General features: G+C 45.8%; 1 protein-coding gene across 1 annotated transcript in view; it reads right to left on the bottom strand.

Annotated features, from left to right (window-relative positions):
- TMEM120B (transmembrane protein 120B) overlaps window positions 1-23,877 on the bottom strand; it is a 44,331-nt gene extending 20,454 nt beyond the window's left edge. The window contains exons 1-3 of the mRNA XM_065890082.1: window positions 23,809-23,877; window positions 3,345-3,463; window positions 1,450-1,566 (exon numbers count right to left, since the gene is read on the bottom strand). Of these exons, the coding sequence (XP_065746154.1) occupies window positions 1,450-1,566; window positions 3,345-3,463; window positions 23,809-23,877 (305 nt within the window). The remainder of the gene's footprint in view (window positions 1-1,449; window positions 1,567-3,344; window positions 3,464-23,808) is intronic.
- Window positions 23,878-24,398: the final 521 nt, after the last annotated feature.

Here is a 24,398-nt window from a genome sequence, read left to right as displayed (position 1 = left end):
GGGCATTTCCAAGTCTGGTGTACCTGGAGCAGAGGTGTGAAAAGACGATCCATTTTTCCCACCTAGCATATAGTCCCCACTTCCTAGAAGGGCAGTACAATTTCCCTTCAGAGAATCACTTTTCCCCTAGGCTCTAGGGTAAGGCACATGACCCAGGTTCAGCCAAGGTGGTGCAACTTCCTGATTGGGTCAATAACAATCATGTGACACAATCTAGGCCAATAAGAATCAGTAACAGGACGTTTCCCAGAACTACTAAAGAACAAAGAGGCATTCTCTACTGGATTTGCTAAGTGGGTAGGATGCAAACCCAGAGCTGCTGGGGCTAGCTTGTAGAGAAAGCCTGCCTAAGAATAAAACTCATATGCTGGAAAAGAGAGTAAAAGGAAAGCTAAATGAGGGACACAGCCTAACAGTATCATTTGAGCAGCAGGATCCAGCCATACCTATAGATACACCTGGACTTTACAGTTACAAGAGCCAATAAATCCCCTATTTTTAATTAAGCAACTCTGAGTCGGGTTTTCTGTCATTTACAGTCCAAGGACTCCTGACTAATGTAACATGCACAGAGGACTAGGGAGATTGGAGCTGGGAAAGTGGATCTGAGCCACACTCTAAAAGAAGGTTATGCTGTTTCATTCTGTAGAAAGCTATCGCCACCCAAAGCCTAGAGTTTTTAACCAAATACAGCAAAAAAGAAGACAAGAGGAAGGGCTCTGGTAGAAGGCTCTGACTTAGGGCTAGGCCAAACCAGGAAAAAAGTCAGGGTGCTTCCCAGGACGTACTTTTAGCTGCCCACGTCAAGTCATGATACAATATTGTAAGGATCTCTCTCTGGAACAGGGTGGCGGTGATGTCACTTGAGGAAGGAGATGGGACTTCTCTGAAGGAGGAAGATGGAAAGAACACAAGCTCTAGAGTCAGAATGTCTAGTGTTCACATCCTGGCTCAGCCAAACCCGGTCTGAGCCACCCGGGCAAGATACTCCCTAATGTCTCTTCTCTGAACCTTGCAGAATGCAGATTCCTGGACCTGACTCACCAGGTTGTTGAGGATGAAGTGAGTGACATCAGGAGAGCCCCCAGCATGATGCAAGGCATACAGCAGGCTCTCCATAAATGTTTGTTCTCTTAAGAGAGAACACCCTTCCTCTGGACCCCAGGTGGCATCAGGCATGTGGCAGATCCTGGGAACCAGATCTTTCATCTTGTTCCTTGAAAAAGCCCTTCCAGGAATGTCACTACCACACGGGAGGGGCTGAGGTCCCCTCCTGGGTCCATGGAGAGATGTGTAAGGAAGGCTCCTTCTCTTTCCTGCCCTTGTTCCCTCCTTTTCACCTTCAACTCAAGCCCCAACAGGGAGGCAGGAGTCACACAGACCAGGTGCTCCAGGCCGGGGCATCTGCCCGCAGCGCTGGGGCTTGGGGAGTAGGTCCCCAGCTCCTACCCGTTCTTCTTGGGCAGGTAGGCCTCCATGTCAAAGAAGACATTCTGCCGCTCCTTGACGTTGGCGCCCAACTGCTGAATGAGCTCTGCCTCCTTCCGACTGGCGTGGCGCTTGTACCTGTGGTCAGAGGTGTGGGCGTAAAGAGAAGCAGGGGCGTTACACAGACTGCAGGAAGAATCTGGAAACTCTGGGTACCGCCCTCCCATCTTGCCATCGCAATGCTTCTCACAACCTCAGTCCTCCACCTGTATTCTCTGCGTTTGATGTTGACTCCCTGCTAGTCTTGTGACCTTGGGAATGTCCTTCAACCTCTCTGCCTTATTTTCCATACCTCAAACACAGGGATACATCCCATCAGTCTTACCTTATAGACAATATCAATGTGAGAATAAAGTGAATAAGTGCAATGTTAAGCATTTAGAATACCGGACACAAAGTACAAGTTCAATGGATATCTACTGGCAGTACTACTTTCCAGGCTACTCTACAGGAACAACCTGAAGATTACTAAGAGTACAGACAGGAAGGATGCTTTGAAAGTATAATCAGTCAACCAACCAAGGTCTGACTGTTATTCTTTGGTGACACTTAATCTCAAAACCAGAAAAACAAGTCATAGACACTCTCAGAATAGCAGGGGTCCTTGGTGTAAGAACATAACTCACGGGTCAACCTTCTAACTCAGTGGTTCTCAACTGGGGAAACCTGGGATGAGAGCACTTCCCAAACCATGAAGACACTGTCTGGGAACATTTTGGTTGTCAAGACAGGGGTAGAGGGTTCTACTGGCATCTAGTGGGTAGAAGCCAGGGATGCTGCTAAACATCTGACAATGCACAGGACAGCCCCCAACAGCAAAGAATTATCAATAGTGCCACAACTGAAAAACCCTAGACAGATGAAAGACTCTTGAGTCCTGTCATCAGTAAGATGTGTTTTTCCAAGGGTGGTGATGTCATTGCATGGAACCATCCACACTCTACACCATGACTAATGGGCCTCCATTTCCAAAATGGTCAGTCAAGGATAGGGGTATAATCAGTAACCGTCCCAAAAATTGTCCACCAGGGAAAGGAAGACTTGACCAGGATTCCAGAATTGTCACAAACTCTGGAATGGAGGCCCAGCTAAGTGACCTGGGACGAGCCACTCAGAGCATGTTTTCCTGCCTCCCTAGGGGGGTCACAGTATCCAGCGGACGCCTTCACCTGCAGGGGGTGAGAGCACTTCTCAAGCCATGAAGACACGGGATTAGGAAGTGAACAGGTGATCCTGGCCTCAGGAACTGAACTAAGTCATGAGCTCAAGCATATCCCCACCAGGGATGCCAGACTTCTCACCCCCTCCACCAGAGAGCCCGGTGAGGAGTGAGCTCCCACACCCGTGAGAAGGATACTTGCTATTTACCTGCCCAGTAGGACTTATTAGAACACCTTTCCTCTGGGGAACTATGCCTCATCCTCGCCCCATCCCGTATGGTTCAAGTAGGGCTGTCCCATCCCCCAGGTCCATAAAGTGAACATATGACCGAGTCTTGTCCAACCAGAGTCTCAATGACTGGTTTGCAGACTGGTATGTGACCAATTCCAGCCAATGGGGATCATGCCCAGAACTTCTGCTGGTGTGGCTGAGCCAGTAGGAAGAAAGGCTGGAGGATAAAAGCCTGGCACTGTTGGTGGCCATCTCAGTGACCATCTCAGCCAAAGTAAAGCCAACCTAGAGGAAGGCAGGATTTAGAGGAAAGAAACAGATTCCTAAAAACACCCTTTGACCCCTGGATCCAGTGATGCCTGAAGCCACTCCTGGTTTTTTCCATTAAAATTTCCATTCTCTGCTCAAGCCAGCCTAGTTTTGAGTTGGGATTCAGGGGAGCCTTTGAGTTGCAGCCAGCCTACCTCTGGAGCATGCGCTTCAGGTCCTTCAGTCGTGTCTTCTGCTTGCTGATGGAGCTGCTGCACGAAGTCTGGAGTGTGGTCAGCTCCTCCAGCTTCTGCCTGTAGATCCTGTGAGTATCCTAAGGGACGGAGCAGCCCAGGTAGCGTGTGCAGGAGGACATAATGGGGTCATTTTTCAGTTTGCTTGTGTCTGGGGATGTGACTACAGTAATCACAGTTTCACAGTTAAGATGATACAACTATGGATACCAAAGGAGAAAGGGGTGGGGTGGGAGGAACTGGGAGACTGGGATAGACACTTATACATTATTGATACTATGTATAAAATAGACAACTGATGGGAACATACTGTAGAGCACAGGGAACTCTACCTACTACACTGTGGTAACCTAAATGGGAGGGAAGTCCAAAAGGGAGGGGATATCGGTATGTGTATGGCTGATTCATTTTGTGGGGCAGTGCAGGCTAATGCAACATTGTAAAGCCACCATACTCCAATAAAATTAATTTTTTAAAAAGAGAGAGGAAAAAAAAGATGATACAACTACACCTATCAAAGATGTGGCTTATAAAATTGGGACTGGATTTGGGGAAGGCAGCTCAGCATTTCTGTAATAAGGAACTACTGTTTTTTGCTGTGCAGGTTCCATCCTTCCTGATGGGAACAGCAACCAAATATGCCTTTGAGAGGTCAGCCACCTCTTGTCAAGTTTTAATCCAGATGGTTTGAGTAGAGCTAACAGTTCCCATGCCAAGGGTGGTCATGTGATCCAGGCCTGGCCAATCAGTATCCTCCAATCCCCTGGCAACTGATTGGTTCAGAGGTGGATACATGACTCAAACTGAGCCAATGAGAGTCAGCCCTGGGACTTTTACCTAGAAGTATTGGTTTAGTGATGCCTTCTTTCTCCTGGGTTTGCTAATCTGGTAGAAGGTACACCTGGGGCTGCTGAGTGGAGAGAGCCTGCTTAAGAATGAAGCCAAACGGAAAACAGAATTGAGACATCCTCATAGCATGTCCTCATAGCACCTCATAGCACCATTTCAGCCCCTGGATCTAACCAAGTCTGAATGTAATGCTATCTAATACTCTTAGTTACATGAATTAATAAATTTCTTTCCAGTTAGTCCAGTTTGAGTTGGGTTTTTGATCCTGGCAATGAAGAGAGCTCTTGCTAAGTCAACTAAGAAAAGGACACACCTCTTCCCTTAAAGCCAGCCCTCCCTACCCCAGGCACAGTCACTCCAATACACTCAACATCTCATTCCTGTTTGAGATTCCTGGAAATAACCATTCAGGGCCATAAGGCCAGAGGAAATACAAGAGACTTCACCCCAATGCAGGGAGAATGGAACACAGTAATTTCTCGACATTGCTGCCACAGCACACCTCCCCCCAAATAATGCCATATGCAGGGAAACGACCAGTTTCTTCTAGAGTTTGATAATCTAAGACAAATACCAACAATTTGGAGAAAACAATATGGGGGATGGGGACCATAAAATTAAAAACAATAATGCAATGAACATATTTAAAGTGGCTGTTTGCTTGGGTGGTGGAGAACTGTATTAGCAGAGAGACAGAGAAAAAGAGGACGGTCAGACAGGGAGGCCACAGCCTAAACTCTCATGTCTGTCAAGCAGGTTCCTAGATATGAAGGTTAAACCAGAAAATAAGGAAAAAGTGAAGGCCCAGAAGTGAACAGATAGCAATTCGGAGCCACATGGAAGAATGCTGTGAGCGAGACCCCCTTGGCCCCCAGAAGAGAGGGCTCAGTCCCCTGGACTTATACAGTTTCCTCACTCCTTCCCGGGCCCCAAGAGAGGAAAATTGTGTCTCTTTTTTAATTTAACTTTTAATTTTTAAATAATCTCAAACTTCCAGGAAATTCCCTGGCAGTCCAGTGGTTAGGACACGGTGCTTCCACTTCAGGGGGCCTGGGTTCGATCCCTGGTCAGAGAACTAAGATTCCACAAGCCGCGCAACGTGGCCAAAAATTTTTAAATAAAATAAATAATCTCAAACTTCCAAAAGAATTGTAAGAGTACAAAGAGCTCCCCTATACCTTTCGCCCAGATTCACCAACTGTTAGCATTATGACATATTTGCTTTATTCCCGTGTGTGTGTATGTGTGTGCGTTTATGTGTGTTGGGTGTATTCTTTTTCTATATCAGGCATCAGTAAACTACAGCCCACCGGCCAAATCTGGCCACCTGATTTTGTATGGGCAGTAAGCTAGAAATAATTTTTGCCTGGTTGGAAAAGATCAAAAGAAGAATACTTCATGACACATGAAAAGTACATGAAATTGAAACTTTGGTATCCATAAATAAACTTCACTGGAGCATGGGCCTGCCCATTCATTTATATATTGTCTGTGACATCACAGCTGCAGAGCAAGAGTAGTGTGACAGAGACCACATGGCCCGCAAAGCCCAGAATCCTCACTACCTGACCTTCTTGCCAAAAGAGTTTGTCTACTCCTGTTCTAAACAATTTGGAAGTTAGTTGCAGACAACAGGCTTCTTTACTCCTAAATACTTTAGTGCATATTTCCTAAGGACATGACATTCTCTTATACATTCAGTTATCAAATACAGAAAATATAACTTCGATACAATACAATACTATCACCTCCAATACCATCCAAATTCAAATTTGGATGCTAACTATCTCTTGATGGCAATTTCCCCCCAGACCTGGACCCGATTCAGTTTGATGCCCTATATTACTATTCATATCACTTTGGTCTCCTTTAGTCTAGACCAGCTTCTCAACTTCTGTCTTGTGACATCGGCATTTTTAAAGAGTTCGGTCCAGTTGTTCTGGAGAATGTCTCTCCACCTTGATTTGTCTGATATTTCCTCATGATTGAATTTTAGTTATGCACCTGGGACAGAAATGCCAGTAAAGTGACGCTGGGCCCTCAGTGTCTCCCATCAGGAGGGACGTGGTGTCTGTGATGTTAACTTTGATTGCTTGGGAGAGGTGGTGTCCACCTGTCTTCTCCACTGTACAGTGACCAGCTTTCTACCTGTAATTAATAAGTAATCTGTACAGAGAGAGGCTTCAGTGCCAAAACAGTCCTCAATGTTCAACCAATATCTGCTGGTAACAAAGGAAACCCTCCAGAACTGGACAAGGAGGATGGGGGCAGAGAGACCCCCCAACTAAGCAGCCTTTGAGAATGTGGGGTCTTTGGACTGAGTCCCCAGCAATGCCAGCTGGGCCATGCCACCTCCTGGCACTCTTTGGTGTTGGGTCCCACCACAGCACGAGAAGACCAAGACTGAAACATCGGCAGCCCGATGTTTACCAGGCCTTCAGTTTAAATTAGTATTTAATTTCACAAGTAAACATGAAGACATCATCCTCGTTAAAAATTAAAACACTGCAGCTACGGCTAGAGTCGGCTTTGAATATACCCCTATCCTGTCTTCTCCCACTTCTCCAGAAGTAACCACTGTTACCAGTTTCTTCTAGATCTTTTTCTATGTATTCTTCCAGACTGTAGGTATCTATGTATTTCTATATTCCACATAGACCTATTTCTATATACACACACTTAACTATGTATACATATATATGAAAAATATACACTGTTGCAAAAACTAATTGCCCCTAATACTTATTCTCCTTTGCATCCTTTTAATAACAGGACCCTACTGAGTGGTAGCCAGGCACATGGCTGTCCAGCTACAGACATTTCCCAGCCTCCCTTGCAGCTAGGTGTAGAAATATGACCAAGAGTTAGCCACTGGGTTGCAAGCAGAAGTGATGTAAGTTCTGAACCACATTTTTTTTTTAACCATTACACCTGCCATTTCTAGCTATTCAGTTTTCACATGTCAAGCCAACATTTTCTGCCAAGAATAATTGAACCACATTTTTATAAGGAATGGCTTGCCCTCCACTCTCTCTTTCCCTGGCTGGCATATGGCAACAATGGATCCAGTTACCTTGAAACCAGAGATGGAAGCCACATAATACAAATGACAAAGCCCACTGTGCCCTCCTCAGCCAAACGAACCTGGATCCCGGGTGACCTCATGTGACAGGGCTTCCCACCTGTGATTGTTTTACAACAAGACCACCAAGCCTTTAGCACTCCTCACATAGAGAAGTGGGTTCTCTGTTTCCTCTCATTAAAAGTAGGCTTATGGCTGATTTGACCAATAAAATATGTCAAAATTACCCAAAAAGCAAACAAACTGATTAAAAAATGGGCAGAAGATCTGAATAGACATTTTTCCAAAGAAGCCATACAGATAGCCAACAGGCACATGAAAAGATGCTCAACACTGCTAATCATCAAATAAACGCAAATCAAAACCACAGGGAGATATCATCTCACACCTCTCAGAATGGCTATCATCAAAAAAGACCACAATTAACAAATGTTGGCGAGGATGTGGAGAAAAGAGAACCCCTGTGCACTGTTGGTGGGAATATAAATTGGTGCAGCCACTGTGGAAACAGTATGGAGGTTCCTCAAAAAACTAAAAATAAAACTACCATAAGATCCAGCAATTCCACTCCTGGGTATATATCTGAAGAAAATGAAAACACTAATTAAAAAAGATATAGGCACAGCAGCATTATTTACAATAACCAAGATATGGAGGCAACCTAAATGTCCATCAACAGATAAATGGATAAAGATGTGGTATATATATATATACAGTGGAATACTACCCAGCCATAACAAAGAATGAAATTTTGCCATTTTCAACAACATGGATGGACTTGGAGGGTATTATGCTTAGTGAAATAAGTGAGACAGAGAAAGACAAACATGGTATGATATCATTTATACGTGGAATCTTAAAAAAAACAAACTAGTGAATATAACAAGAACAGACTCACAGATACAGAGAACACACTAGTGGTTACCAGTGGGAAGAGAGAAGCAGGAGACGGGCATGATAGGAGTAGGGGATTAAGAGGTACAAACTGCTATGCATAAAATAAATAAGTTACAAGGATATATTCTAGTAGAGAATGGACTTGAGGATACAGGGAGGGGGAAGGGTAAGCTGGGACGAAGTAAGAGAGTGGCATGGACGTATATGTACTACCAAATGTAAAATAGATAGCTAGTGAGAAGCAGCCACATAGCACAGGGAGATCAGCTTGGTGCTTTGTGACCACCTAGACGGTGGGATAGGGACGGTGGGAGGGAGATGCAAAAGGGAGGAGATATGGGGATATATGTATATGTATAGCTGATTCACTTAGTTATAAAGCAAAAACTGACACACCACTGTAAAGCAATTATACTCCAATAGAGATGTTAAAAAAAAAAGGATATACTGTACAACACAGGGAATACAGCCAACATTTTATCATAAGCATAAGTGAAATATAACCTTTAAAAATTGTGAAACACTAGGCACTTCCCTGGTGGCTCAGTGGTTAAGAATCCGCCTGCCACAAAAACAGAAATATATATCAATGGAACAGGAGAGAAAGCCCAGAGATAAACCCACGCACATATGGTCACCTTATCTTTGATAAAGGAGGCAAGAATATACAATGGAGAAAAGACAGCCTCTTCAATAAGTGGTGCTGGGAAAACTGGAGAGCTACATGTAAAAGAATGAAATTAGAACACTCCCTAACACCATACACAAAAATAAACTCAAAATAGATTAAAGACCTAAATGTAAGGCCAGACACTATAAAACTCTTAGAGGAAAACATAGGCAGAACACTCTATGACATAAATCACAGCAAGATCCTTTTTGACCCACCTCCTAAAGAAACGGAAATAAAACCAAAAATAAACAAATGAGACCTAATGAAACTTAAAAGCTTTTGCACAGCAAAGGAAACCATAAACAAGACAAAAAGACAACCTTTAGAACGGGAGAAAATATTTGCAAATGAAGCAACTGACAAAGGATTAATCTACAAATATACAAGCAGCTCATGCAGCTCAATATCAAATAAACAAACAACCCAATCCAGAAATGGGCAGAAGACCTAAATAGACATTTCTCCAAAGAAGAAATACAGATTGCCAAAAAACACATAAAAGGATCTCAACATCACTAATCATTAGAGAAATGCAAATCAAAACCACAATGAGGTATCACCAGTCAGAATGGCCATCACACCAGTCAGAATGGCCATCATCAAAAAATCTACAAACAAATGCTGGAGAGGGTGTGGAGAAAAGGGAACCCTCTTGCACTGCTGGTGGGAATGTAAATTGATACAGCCACTATGGAGAACAGTATGGAGGTGGCTTAAAAAACTAAAAACAGGGACTTCCCTGGTGGCGCAGTGGTTGAGAGTCCACCTGCCGATGCAGGGGACACGGGTTCGTGCCCCAGTCCGGGAGGATCCCACATGCTGCGGAGCAGCTGGGTCCGTGAGCCATGGCCGCTGAGCCTGCGCTTCCGGAGCCAGTGCTCCACAACGGGAGAGGCCACAACAGTGAGAGGCCCGCGTACCGCAAAAAAAAAAAAACTAAACTAAAAACAGAACTACCATATGACCCAGTAATCCCACTACTGCGCATATACCCTCAGAAAACCATAATTCAAAAAGAGGCATGGGGACTTCCCTGGTGGCACAGTGGTTAAGAATCCGCCTGCCAATGCAGGGGACACAGGTTCGAGCCCTGGCCCGGCAAGATCCCACATGCCGTGGAGCAACTAAGCCCATGCACCACAACTACTGAGCCTGCGCTCTAAAGCCCGCGAGCTACAACTACTGAAGCCCATGCGCCTGGAGCCCGTGCTCCACCACAAGAGAAGTCACTGCAATGAGAAGCCCACGCACCACAACAAAGAGTAGCCACCACTCACCGCAACTAGAGAAAGCCTGTGCACGGCAAGGAAGACCCAACGTAACCAAATAAATAAATTTATTTTAAAGAAAGTTGTGAACCACTATATTGTACACCTGAAACATATAGTACTGTTAAGTCAACTATACCTCAATTTTTTTTAAATGGCAGAAGTGACACTATACAATTTCTGAGAAAAAGTCACGGAAGGCCACGTAGCTTCCGCCTTATTCGCTGGAACACAAGCTCTTGGAACAAAATGTTCAACTACCCTGGGGCCACCATGCTGCATGGAAACCCTAACCACATAGAGAAGTCACATGGAGGCAGTCTGATCAATAGCCCCAACTAAGACAAACCTTGTTATTCCAGCTCAGGTTCCAGACATGAGGGTCAAGAAACCTCCAGATGATTCCAGCCCCAGCCATGTGAGTTACTCCCAGCCATTCACGTCTTCCCAGCTAAGGCCGCTGACCGCATGGAGCATCGTCAAGCCATCCCCACCATGCCCTGCCTGAACTCCTGACCCACAGACTCTGTGAGCAAACTGCGATAACTGTTGCTTATGCAGCAACAGATAACTGGAACACCACTCACCCTGGACCACGTCCCGCTCTGAACTGTTATGTGAGAAAGAAAGAAGCTACCTCATTTAAACCCTTTTATTAGGATATCCCTTTGCTACAGCAGCATAGCTTATACCCTAAAGCACATACTTCTGATTTTTTAAAATATATTAACAGTATCAGAATACAGATATGATTTCACAACTTTCTTTTCTCACTCAACAATATGTCTTACAGATCTACCCACATAAGAATATATAGCATTTTTTTTAGACCTGTGCAGTACTTCATGCTGTGGACATACAACAGTTTATTTAGCCATTTTCCTATCACTGGGTGTTTAGGTTGTTTCCAGTCTCTGACTATAACAGACAATGCAGCACTGAATAATATCCTTGCACTGTCTCTCTGGGGAAATGTGCAAGCGTCTCTGGGGAAGAGAAGTGGAATTGCTGGGTCATAGGGTACAGGCTTGATTTTAGTTTTAACAGATCTTGGCAAATTGCCTGCAAAGTGACTGTGACAATTTACACTCCCACCCACAGCATATGACAGCTGTCCTCCACACCTCATCAAGCAACACTCACTGCTATCCCCACTGACTTTTTTTTTTTTTTGGCCACCCTGCACGGCCTACGGGATCCTAGTTCCCTGACCAGGGACTGAACCTGTGCCCTCTGCAGTGAGAGCACAGAGTCCCAACCACTGCACTGCCAGGGAATTCCCCCCACTGACTTTCTTAAGGGCACTTTTCCGATGCTTCACTGGTGATATTTTCTGCCCAACCTTAAGGCATCAGACTGAGTCGGGATAGGAAGTCCATGGCCCTTCCCATAATTTTGTCCCTTGGCACATACAATCATTCCTGATCCCTAAGAGTTCTCCGTCTCTCTCTCTGCCATTGGCTAGAGCCACTTCCCAAGGGAGATCTGATAGTGGAGACCACACGTCCAGTCCACCCTGCCCTCAGCTCCAGGCTCAGGATTTGCCAGTCTTGAGGACAACGTGGGGTCTGGGGGGCTGGAAACAAGGCCCTTAGTGTGACACGCTCTCCATTCCCAGGACACCCCTTGCCCACGCCCAGTCTCTGCTGATTCTACCTCATGCCAGTCCCACAAGCAGCAGGAATGATGATCAACTCATTTCTTGGATTCTAAATTTTTTCCAGACCTGCTGTCTCTTAGTCTTTTTTCAACTGTGGCAAAAATATATAACATAAAATTTACCACATTAATCATTAAATTTTTAAAAAATTTTCTACTTGTAACAAAATACACATAAAATTTACCATCTTAACCATTTTATGTGTACAACTCAGTGGCATCTAATATGTTCACATCACTGAGTAACCATTACCACCATCCATCTCCAGAACTTTTTCATCATTGCAACTCCAAACCTGTCACACAATAATTCAATTTCCTGTTCCCCCCCCAGCCCCTGGCAACCACCACTCTACTTTCTAGTTCTATGAATTTGACTCCTCTAGGTATAAGTTGAATCATACAGTATTTATACTTTTTGTGCCTGACTTATTTAGACATATCATAATGGCTTCAAGGTCCATCCAAATTACAGCATGTAGCAGAATTTCCTTCCTTTTTAAGGCTGAACGATATCCTGCAGTATGTATATACCACATTTTATCCACTCATCTGTTGATGAACACCTGGGTTGCTTCCATCTTTTGGATATTGTGAATAATGTTACTATGAACACGGGTGGATAAATATTTGTTCGAGTCCCTCCTTTTAATTCTTTTGAGTATATAATCAGAAGTAGAATTTCTGGATCATAAGGTAATCCATGTTTAACTTTTTCAAGGAACTGCCATACCGTTTTCCAGAGAGGCTGTACCATTTTACAACAGCTGTCTCTTTTTTTTTTTGGCTGCGTTGGGTCTTCATTGCTGCGCGCAGGCTTCCTCTAGTTGTGGCGAGCGGAGGCTACTCTTCGCTGCGGTGCGCGGGCTTCTCATTGTGCAGCACGGGCTCTAGGCACGCGGGCTTCAGTACTTGTGGCTCTTGGGCTCTGCAGTTGTGGCTTGCAGGCTCTAGAGCGCAGGCTCACTAGTTGTGGCGCACGGGCTTAGTTGCTCCACGGCATGTGGGATCTTCCCGGACCAGGGCTGGAACCCGTGTCCCCTGCATTGGCAGGCAGATTCTTAACCGCTGCGCCACCAGGGAAGTCCCCGCAGACCCTCAGTTGGACTTGTGCTTTGAGATGTTTTTTCCAGGAACAGGAGGATGAGCCACACTGAGGCAATCCAATCCTGCCTTTCATCCAGTCAGCCCTGTGTCCTTGAATGCAACTAGTCGCCAGATGGAAGCTTTCTGTTGTTTTTGCCAGCTCAGCAGCTGTTCCCTTTCTGGTTAATGTCCCTATGGTTTCTTTGGAGATCCATCCCTCCCCAACACTCAGTCCATGAGATCTGGCTAGGAGCAGGTTTACCCCAGGTTCCAGGGCAAATGACCCAGGCCTGGCCAATCAGAATATCAGCTTCCTGACCAGGCTGGCTGACTCAGGGACGAGCATTCAAAACCAATGAACCTCAGTGGTGGGGCTTTTATCAGAACTGATAGAAAAAAAAAAAAAAAAAAAAGAAACTATTTTTCCCCTAGTTCTCAAGGTAGCAGGATATAAGCCCAGGGCTAATGGGGCTGCCTTGCCTGGGAATGAACCCAGCTGAGAGGAAAACAGGATGGAGAGGCAAACAAAGGCTGAGTTTCATTTAAGCCCCTGGATCAGCTTATATCTGAAGGCGGTACACCTTTGACTTCCCTATTAATGTTAGCAAACAAATGCCATTTTATTCTGCTTGGCTTTTTAAGAGGCAAGTGTCAGAATCTATTAACATGCCACAGAACAGAGCTTTCCATCTGGGCAAAGTTAACCACACCAGGTAAGTAAGAAGAGAAGCCATAAATCTTGGACTCTTTATTACCAAGCTCTTGTCCTGGTCACTGTCATTTATTTTTAGTTTTATTTTTTGCGGTACGCGGGCCTCTCACTGTTGTGGCCTCTCCCGTTGCGGACCACAGGCTCTGGACGCACAGGCTCAGCGGCCATGGCTCACGGGCCCAGCCGCTCCGCGGCATGTGGGATCTTCCCAGACCGAGGCACGAACCCGTGTCCCCTGCATCGGCAGGTGGACTCTCAACCTCTGCGCCACCAGGGAAGCCCCTAAACCATCATTTTTTAACAACTTTATTGAAGTATAATTTACATGTCATAAAATTCTCATTTTAAGTGTACAATTCAGTGATTTTTATACATTTACCAAGTTATGCAACTATCACCACATCCAGTTTTAAAACATTCCATTATCCAGCAAGATCTCCAGTGTCTATGAGCACTCGCTCCCCACTCTTCCCTCCTCCCAGCTCCTGGCAACCACTCTAATCCACCTTCTGTCCCTATAGAGTTGTCTTTTCTGGATACTTCATATAAATGGAATCCTACAACATGTGGCTTTGCGTCTGGCTTCTTTCACGTAGCATACTGTTTTTGAGGTGTATTTATGTTGTAGTATGTATCAATTTTTATTACTACTCAGCACTTATATCACATTTTGTTCATTCATCTACCAGCTGTTAGACATTTGGGTTATTTCCACTTTTTGGGTACTATGAATAATGCTGCCATGAACATTCATGTACAAGCCTTTGTGTAGATACCTATTTTCCTTTCTCTTGGATAGATACCTAGGAATGGAATTGTTGGGTCATATGGTAAGTATATGTTTAACTTTCAAAGAAAATGCCAGAATGCCAAACCACTATTTTTATTTCTAAACTAGGCAGCAGTGTATTGGAGCAAGGGAGACACTCACTGAAAACTGGGAGTTGGGTCTCTGCACACAGTGCAAGGAGTACCAGCTTATTAAACGTGATTGACTCCCACTTCAAGCTGCTACCTCCAAAAATAACCCAGAGTGCTGGGGGCACCAAAGCAGACACGCAGCTATGGAAGAAAGGACTCTACTCTGCTGCCCGAAGCAAGTCCCAACCCCCCAACTATCTAGTTCAAGACGAAGCAAAGAAAACAGACACACTTAAGGAACCTCCATACTGTTCTCCATAGTGGCTGTATCAATTTACCTTCCCACCACCAGTGCAGGAGGGTTCCCTTTCCAGCACATCCTCTCCAGCATTTATTGTTTCTAGATTTTTTGATAATGGCCATTCTGACTGGCGTGAGGTGATACCTCACTGTAGTTTTGATTTGCATTTCTCTTAAAAAACTAAAAATAGAACTATCATATGACCCAGCAATCCCATTATTGGGCATATACCCTGAGAAAACCATAATTCAAAAAGAGTCATGTGGGCCGATGCAGGGGACACGGGTTTGTGCCCCGGTCCGGGAAGATCCCACATGCCGCGGAGCGGCTGGGCCCGTGAGCCATGGCCGCTGAGCCTGCGCGTCCGGAGCCTGTGCTCCGCAACGGGAGAGGCCACAACAGTGAGAGGCCCGTGTACCGCAAAAAAAAAAAAAAAAAGTCATGTGCCACAATATTCACTGAAGCTCTATTTACAATCGCCAGGACATGGAAGCAACCTAAGTGTCCATCGACAGATGAATGGATAAAGAAGATGTGGCACATATATACAACGGAATATTACTAGCCATAAAAAGAAACAAAATTGAGTTATTTGTAGTGAGGTGGATGGATATAAAGTCTGTCATACAGAGTGAAGTCAGAAAGAGAAAAACAAATACCATATGCTAACACATATATATGGAATCTAAAAAAAAAAAAGGTTCTGAAGAAACTAGAGGCAGGACAGGAATAAAAACGCAGATATAGAGAATGGACTTGAGGACACAGGGAGGTGGACGGGTAAGCTGGGACGAAGTGACAGAGTAGCATGGACATATATACACTACCAAATGCAAAACAGATAGCTAGTGGGAAGCAGCTGCATATCACAGGGAGATCAGCTCAGTGCTTTGCGATGACCTAGAGGGGTGGAATAGGGAGGATGGGAGGGAGGTTCAAGAAGGAGGGGATATGGGGATATATGTATGCATATGGCTGATTCACTTTGTCATACAACAGAAACTAACACAGTATTGTGAAGCAATTATACTCTAATAAAGATCTATTTAAAAAAAAAGAGACACACTTGATAAAATACCTAAAGATGGAGCTTTGGAGGCAGGAGGAAAGAGTATAGTTATAAGGTAAATATTGTCAGCAAAGAATCAAATGCTGGACTTCCCTGGTGGCACAGTGGTTAAGAATCTTTCTGCCAATGCAGGGGACATGGTTTCGAGCCCTGGCCTGGGAAGATGCCACGTGCTGCAGAGCAACTAAGCCCGTGCCCCACAACTACTAAGCCTGCGCTCTAGAGCCCTCGAGCCACAACTACTGAGCCCACGTGCCACAACTACAGAAGTCCACACACCTAGAGCCCCTGCTCTGCAACAAAGGGAAGTCCATGAACCACAATAAAGAGTAGCTCCCGCTCGCTGCAACTAGAGAAAGCCTGCGCACAGCAACAAAGACCCAATGCAGCCAAAAAAAAATTAATTAAAAAAAAATTTCTCTTTCTCCAAGAGAAAACACAAGCATCATACACTACTCAATTCTTCAGTAAATGATATTTGCATGGTCATAACCACATAAATGACTGAGACTATTTTTAAAATAAATTTATTTATTTTTGGCTGCATTGGGTCTTTGTTGCCGTGCACGGGCTTTCTCTAGTTGCAGCTAGCAGGGGCTACTCTTTGTTGCAGTGCGCAGGCGGTGGCTTCTCTTGTTGCAGAGCACGGGCTCTAGGCGTGCGGGCTCCAGTAGTTGTGGCACATGGGCTCAGTAGTTGTGGCTCGTGGGCTCTAGAACGCAGGCTCAGTAGTTGTGGCGCATGGGCTTAGTTATTCTGCAGCATGTGGGATCTTCCCGGACCAGGGCTTGAACCCTTGTCCCGTGCATTGGCAGGCAGATTCTTAACCACTGTGCCACCAGGGAAGCCCGAGCCTATTTTTTTTAATAAGCCTTTTGGTACTGTTAGGTTACTTTTTGGTCTTCTGCTCATTTTATTATGAAATATTTCAGACATATTGAAAAAGACAGAAAATCATATAATAGAAAACAAATATAACATTAATACCCATATTCTCACCCTCAGTTTAAGAAATAATAGGGCACAAAGAGTTGAAAGGCCCTATGTACTCTTTCTACGTGGTATTCCCATCTGCTGCCCCCAATGAGGGGAACCTCTATGCTGGTTATGTCCACCCCCACGCCCACCCCAGATCAATTCTGTCTTTCTCTGTGCCCTGGGAGGTTGACCTCTATGGACTGCATCTCCCAGGCTCCCTTGCCCTGCCTCCTACCTAGCCAATGGGATGCCAGGACAGAAGACTGGAGAGCAGGAGGAGAGAGAGGCTGGGGTATTGGTTCCTCCTGCCTCCTCCCTGCTTTGCTACAGCTTTCGACCACTGCAGCTCCTGTCCTGCAGCTCCCCTTTGCCTGCAACAAGCTCTGGTGACCGCCCCTTCCCTCTGCCCCTTTAGGATGAGGACTGGTTCCAGCTCCAGGGACCTCGTCTTTAAACTGCCACATCTCTGTAAATAGTCCCTTCCTTAGACTTTTTTCAGTGACACCCATTTGGAAGAGTCATTTGCTTCCTGCCAGGGCCCTGCCCAAATCTCCACTATACTGAATCTGGCCCATATCACTCCCTTGCAAGTCTTTATATTTGTACTACATAGACATGTATCAGTAAGCAAAACATAGTGCTGTTTTGAATGCTTTTAACTTTATTATACATGTCATACTATACATACCCCTTGGCAACTTTTCACGCAAAGTTGCTGGGTTTTTTTTTTTTTTTTGAGGTTTTGGTGGGGTTTTTTTTAACATCTTTATTGGAGTATAATTGCTTTACAAGGGTGTGTTAGTTTCTGCTTTATAACAAAGTGAGTCAGCTATGCATATACATATATCCCCACATCTCCTCCCAATGTTGCTTTTCTTTTTAAAATATTTATCCATGTTGATACATATAGCTCTAGTTTATTCATCTGATCTTCATACCACACTCTATGGATGTTCAGTGGAATTATCCATTCTGATGGACAGTTAGGTTTCCAGTTTTCAGCTGTTACAGAATTCTTATACATATCTCCTATTTGAGTTTTTAACTATGTGGATATATATTACTTATAAAAATGTAGAATAGATCAGAGAGAGACAGACACTAACATTGGCTCTGTAAGCTGAGATACCCATAGCTCCTTTCCTACATGTCTGATTACCATCCTTTTATAGCATGTATGGGAGACACAAACAATTGAATTTCTGCTGGAAGATTTGGAGATCTGCCGCCTCTTCTGTCCTCTGAGGCCCCAAACTCTGCCCCACTGGGAAGATGAGGTTAATGAGTCCAGGTGCCAGCACAGCTGTGAAACATCTAGAGATGCCCTTTCAACACAACTTGGCAGAGTCACAACTCTTGAGTCAACGCTTATTGCAAGAACTGCCGGTAATCAAGAATTCCCTGGTGGTCCAGTGGTTAGGAGTCCACACTTAGGAGTCCGAACCCTACAGGGGGCAAGGGTTCTATCCCTGGTCGGGGAACTAAGAACCTGCAAGCCACGCAGTGCGGCCAAAAAATTTAAAAAAACAAAGAAAGAAAGAATTGCCAGCAATGGAATCATATGCCATTTTCAGACAGGGCCCTGGTCTAGGAACATTGCAAGTTGGTGGGCAACCCAGCAGACTGCAACAGAGCCATGGCCACCACTAAAATGTGGTCACTTACAGGTGTGGCTGGTGCTAAGTTTTCAAGAGACTGCATGTATATAGTTCTCCTTCCAAGGAATCAACATCAAATAAAGATTTCTGAATGCTGAATATACTGAACTAAGACTCAGTATGCCATGGAAACACTACCAAAGATGGCAAGTTGACTTCACCTAAACTGTATCAATTCTATACTGGGAAAGATTCTGAGTCATGCGCCAGGATCGATTAGTAATGTCTGTTATAGGAGCAGTAAGTGAGGGCATCAGCATGCACGTCAGGCATTTGGAAGACAGAATAACATAATGGTTAAGTGATTAGGCTTGAGAGTCAGACTGCCTTCATGTCCAGAGTCTGCCACTTCTTAAGTTTCCTCAGTTGTGGAAGAGCTAGGGGATGAGATATATGTTAACAGGCATGTACTGGTTTTTTAAAAGCAGCTTTACAGGTAGAATTTACATACGAATTCACCAATTTTCAGGTATACATAATGAATTTTGGCAAATACATATAGTTGTGTAACCACCACCACAATCAGGACATAAAACAAAGGTTCCCAAACTTTGTTGGTTCACCACACCCTTAGCGTCTCAGTAAACTTTTCACAGAGTCCTTAAGCCAAATAATTGAAAAGTATTTATGTCCTACCAACTTAGCAGCCTCTTGGGAAAAAAAGAATACACAGAAATTGACAAAAGTATTTTTATTTCATTCAGAAGTAACCAAAATTATTTACGGATGTGTGTGCCTGTCGGGCTCTGCACAAAATCTCAAACCTTGGGAACAGATTGGACACTGTCATCCTCATTTCTTGTTCTAAATTGATTTTCACATAGTATTTGATTTTAATCAGCCCCCAAAACCCAACTTTACAAAGATATGACATCATTAAAAAAACGTGTGGGGCTTCCCTGGTGGTGCAGTGGTTGAGAGTCCGCCTGCCGATGCAGGGGACACGGGTTCGTGCCCTGGTCCGGGAAGATCCCACGTGCCGCGGAGCGGCTAGGCCCGTAAGCCATGGCCGCTGAGCCTGCGCTCCACAACGGGAGAAGCCACAACAGTGAGAGGCCCACATACCGCAAAAAAAAAAAAAAAGATGTGTGAAACATTCTTTTTAATGACAGATATTTTGTTTCCCTTGAAAATTTAAATTATCCCATAGTGCCCCTGTGAGCTTGCTGCAGCTCCTTGGAGGTACCTTAACACAGTTTGTGAGGCACAGATATAGACTGTTTCTATCACTCCTAAAAAGATACCTGTCCGGCATCCTTCTCTGTTTTTTTTTTTTTACTACCAGTATTTTGATTTTCCTTCGTGGGACCACCCCTCCACCACTCTTATTTCATGTGGTTTGAACAGCACTTATCCCAGTCCTGGGCTCCAGGGGAGACATGTTAACCAAGACCCAGCCAATTAGTGCCACAGGGTCTGGTTAAGTAAGGGATAATCACATGACCCAAGTTGGGCCAATGAGAGTTAGCCCTGGGACTCCTGCCAGAATTACAGGAGAGAAGATGCTCTGTTTCTGAGGTTTGCTGAACTGGTAGATATCAGCCTGAGGCTGCCAATGCTCATCTTTGCCACAACATGGGAGAGACTGTTGAGAATAAAGTTGACATAGAGGAAACATACACACACTCACACACACAGACATCACTGAAGCACCTGGATCCAGCCTTGCCTGAAGCCATTTCCCACTGGACTTCCCACTACATGAGCCAATAAAACATTTTTGTTTGTTTTTTGGCTTAAAGCTGGTTCAACTGGGTTTCTGCCACTTACCACTAAGAATCCTTACTAACACATCATGTTAAAGCACCGTACAAATGAAATGAGTCCCCACAAGTCCAAAAGCTTCCTTCTAGAGCCAAGGGTCTCAGGATACTGTTGGAGCCCACTGTGTTAGGAACCCAAAAAGTATCTGATGGATACGGCAGGCCTGGGTTCAAATTCTGGCTCCTCGAGTTTCAAGTTACTTAACATCTCTTAGCCTCACTCTCATCTGTAAAGCCAGGCTGTCGTTTAGATTAAATGGAATAATCCATGTATCATACAGTCAGCTCTTATCATTGCTGCTATTATTGTCAGCCTTTGTTTTCTAGATAAAGAAAAGCTCAGAGAGGCGGCTTGGTAAAGGTCAGATGCTAGGCAGTGGCAGAGTTCAGGCCTGAACCTAGGAATCCTGACTCCCTGTCTGGAGTTCTTTCCACACAACCCACTTCTAGGGAAAGAGGCCCAGAAGGCAATGCAAGATGGGAGAGAAACAAAAGAGTACCCGGGGCACAGACCTGCCTTGGGTAGTAGTTAAGAGTATACAGACCCTGTCACGGATATAGAAAACAAACTTATGGTTACCAGGGGATGTGGGGGGAGGGATAAGTTGGGAGATTGGGACTGACATATACACACTACTATATATAAAACAGATAACTAATAAGAACCTGCTGTATAGCACAGGGAACTCTACTCAATACTCCGTAACAGCCTATATGGGAGAGGAATCTAAAAAAAGTGGATATATGTATAACTGATTCACTTTGCTGTACATCTGAAACTAACACAACACTGTAAATCAGCTGTACTCTAATAAAAATTAAAAAAAAAAAAGAGTATACACTCTGATGTTCAAAGCCTGGGTTTGAATCCTGAATCCAGTACTCATAAGCCGTGTGATTTGGGGTACATTTTTCACTCTGCAAGATGGGTATAACAGGGTCTATTTCAGAGGGTTTTTTTTTTTAAGGGTTTTAATAAAATAATACTTATCCTCCTACTTCCACCTTGTCCGCCTCATGTCTATTCTATACACAGCAGCCAGAGGGATGCCCGTTTCATTGGTAACAAAAGCCAAAAATCTTACAATGGCCTACCCTGCATTTCTGTGAGGTCAGGGTTGGGGAGAGGCTTCTTCGGGCCACCTCCTTCCTGGGTAGAGAGGGACGAGGTCAGGTTTCCAGAGATGCAAGACAGGAAATGCTCATTAAATCACCTGCCACCACAACTGTAAGTGACCTTCTGTGGTCACACCACAGGCCACAGGGCCAAACACGTACTGGTCTCAGACTAATGCTCAATTCACCGGCATGGCCGAAACCGCAACCAGGCAAAACCAAAGTCCTCACGGTGACTCGACCTTTCCCCCGAGTCCAGAGAGGCCCTGGCAGATGCAAATCACAGGCAAAAGAAAACAGATCCTTTCCTCTGGAAAGTCCCAGAGATTATGACTTCTTTAGGGGTGGGGAGGAATTCCAAAGACCTTTCAAATCCTCTAGGATCTGAAATTAGATTTCCTCTTTCCTCCCTTCACTGGAAAAAGGGAAGAAGAGGTAAAACACAGAGATATTATACATCATCCCAAGAAAGACAGAATCAGAGAGATATGAACATGAAACCCACAAATCCCAGATTCTGAGGCAGATATAGACAAATTAAGATAGGCCGGGATTTTCTGGTGAAAAAAAAAAGACCCTTCCTATTGTTAACCTTGCCCACCTGCCTACCTGTTGTGACCTCCCTGTTCCCCAACAAATGTCTCATATCTGAAAGTCCACCCAACACATACATAATGACAATATATACCCTACTTATTATACGCGTATTTCCAGAGACTTTCATCTCAGGAGTTCAGAGCTCTTACATTTATTATGGGGGTTGGGGGGAGTGGTGAGAAGTCAGACCTACTCCAGTCCAGTTCCCCCACTGCCGAAGACGTGAGCAGGGGACATCACGGTTTCCACCTGGTCAGCCCTTCTACAGCCCTTGCTGTGCACCAGGGGACAAAATCCAGGGTTAATTCCCAATTCCTCTCTGTCCCTCACACACCTGAGCCCCAGAGACACTAAGAACATAACAACAAGTCAAAAGTCTCCTTTATCTAATTGCTGTTAAGTGCATTAATTGCATAGCTCTGAAGCACTCCCCACCCTAATACCCTCCATGGCTCCACAGCTGGACATGACCTGAGAGCCTAGCAGGACAAAGCGTTAAGAAATAGCTGAGTCTTCTCGATGGCAGTGGAGCCTGAAGGGTCCCCTGGGAACTGAGTGGGCCCTAAGCCCTGGGCCTGAAGGAAAGGGCACGAACCCACACATGCTGGGCAGGCCAAGAAAAAGTACCCTTCTGGTTCTGGTACCTCACTCTGTGCTCATGCCTAAAAAAGCACCCACCTTCCTGCTCAGTCTCTCCAGCAACCCTCTCTCTATTCATCTGGACCTACGACATCATATCTAGAAAGACCCATCACAGACATCCTTGCCAATCGCCCCTCCCCTCCTCTGGACACAGTAAGAGGCCAACCAAACTGCAGACAAGACCTACATGGACAGAGAAAATGTCACTGCTCCAGCTGAGGACAGGAAGGAGCAGGCTGGGGTGTTCCATGTGATTTAAGGCAAACAGAGCCCAACTCTGGAGAAAAGAGACACAATCCGGTAGCTGCGGAGGGAACAGCCTCATCTCCAAAAATGATCCAGGCATCCCTCTTGGCCAACCCTAAGGTTTCCTGAGGCGTCTTTAGTCACCAAGGTAGATAGCTGAGGCCTCTGCGAACCTCCTATCAGAAACAATTTCTCCTGCCAGGCCCGCGCAGCGGCAATGCCATTCTCTCAAGGGGCCTCTTACACCCGCCCTCACCCCACCCAGTGTAAGGCTCTGGGCCAAATGGGTGAGGGCTGGGAGAAGCCTCTATCACTAAAGGAGGCAGCCCAGCTGTCACAAGTGACAGATGTCATCCACAACGCCAAACTCGGCCTGCAGCAGCGTCGGAGAGGCGGTCACAGACACAGGAGCCCCGAAGACTGAGAACAGGGGTCTCTAACCCCTAAGCAAAGTCTACGGGTTCAAGGTGAATGGCTCCCAAGCACATCTCTCAAAATGGAGCTGCAGAGGAGAGGGCTGGCCCGCCAGAGTAAAGGACAAGTGGAGCTGCCGAAAGCTGGAGGGCGGCGGCGGGGTCAGGGGAGACCCCTGAGGACGTGGGCGCTGGGCTTTCTCTTTGAGTCCCCAAACATACCTGTCCCCTCCAGCCTCCCTCACATGGACACGCCTGGAACTTCCCCTCAGAGGCCATAGACCAACTTTCTGCAGCGAAGGAGGTGCGCGGAGCAAAGAGCCGGCGCGAGGGCGGGGGAAATGGGGAGCTTCGACTCGGCGCCCAAAGGGGATGAAGAACTGAAATACTGGGAGATGGGAGGGGGCTGGCTCACGCGGACCACCAGCCCCCAGGGCCTAGCCTGGGGCAACCTCTGGGCCCTAATGGTTCCCACCGCCCGGGCTGGGCAAGCAGGAAGCGGAATACCCTGCACATCAGGTAGCAGAGTTTCAGGACTAGGTGGCCCGGTCCTACCTGCAGTTCCTGAAATTCTCCCTCCAGCTCGTGCCACTCGCGCTCGCAACGCTCCAGCTGGCCGGCCATGGTGCAGTGGTGCGAGGCGGAGGCGGTTGCTCCTGCAGCGTGGCGCGGCCGGCCACCAGCACCCCACGCCTGTCCGCTCACCGGTCGCCTTCCGAAGCACCAGCTGTTTCTGCGCAGCGGGAGCCACGCGCGCACCTGACGTCACAGCCCCGGCCCTGGTGCCCGCCCCACCCCTCGCCGGGAGTCAGGCCCTGCGCATGCGCACGCTCCGCCCCGGCTCCGCCCCCGCGCGTAGGGCGCCTACCGGAGGGTTGCTGTAGATTTGCATAAGTTGGTAGGGTCTACTGCTGCCCCCCTTGGGAATGCTTCTGCGCCTCCAGAATCTCTCTCCCCTAGTTTGGGTGGGGAACTTGTCCGCAAACCGCATTTGTAGAGCTTATTTTACTTAAATTGTGTGTATTGGGGGTGTCTGGGATCGGGAGGTAGAAGGGAGATTGCGGGGAGGGAGCATTGCCTTAACTGAGACAAAGCCAACGACGGCCTGGAGAGAGGGCCCTGTCATCTCACATTGTCATTATTTA

Source organism: Phocoena phocoena, chromosome 13, assembly GCF_963924675.1.
Source record: "Phocoena phocoena chromosome 13, mPhoPho1.1, whole genome shotgun sequence".
In the NCBI taxonomy this organism is placed as follows: Eukaryota; Metazoa; Chordata; class Mammalia; order Artiodactyla; family Phocoenidae; genus Phocoena; species Phocoena phocoena.
This window is presented reverse-complemented; position numbering and strand designations above follow the sequence as displayed.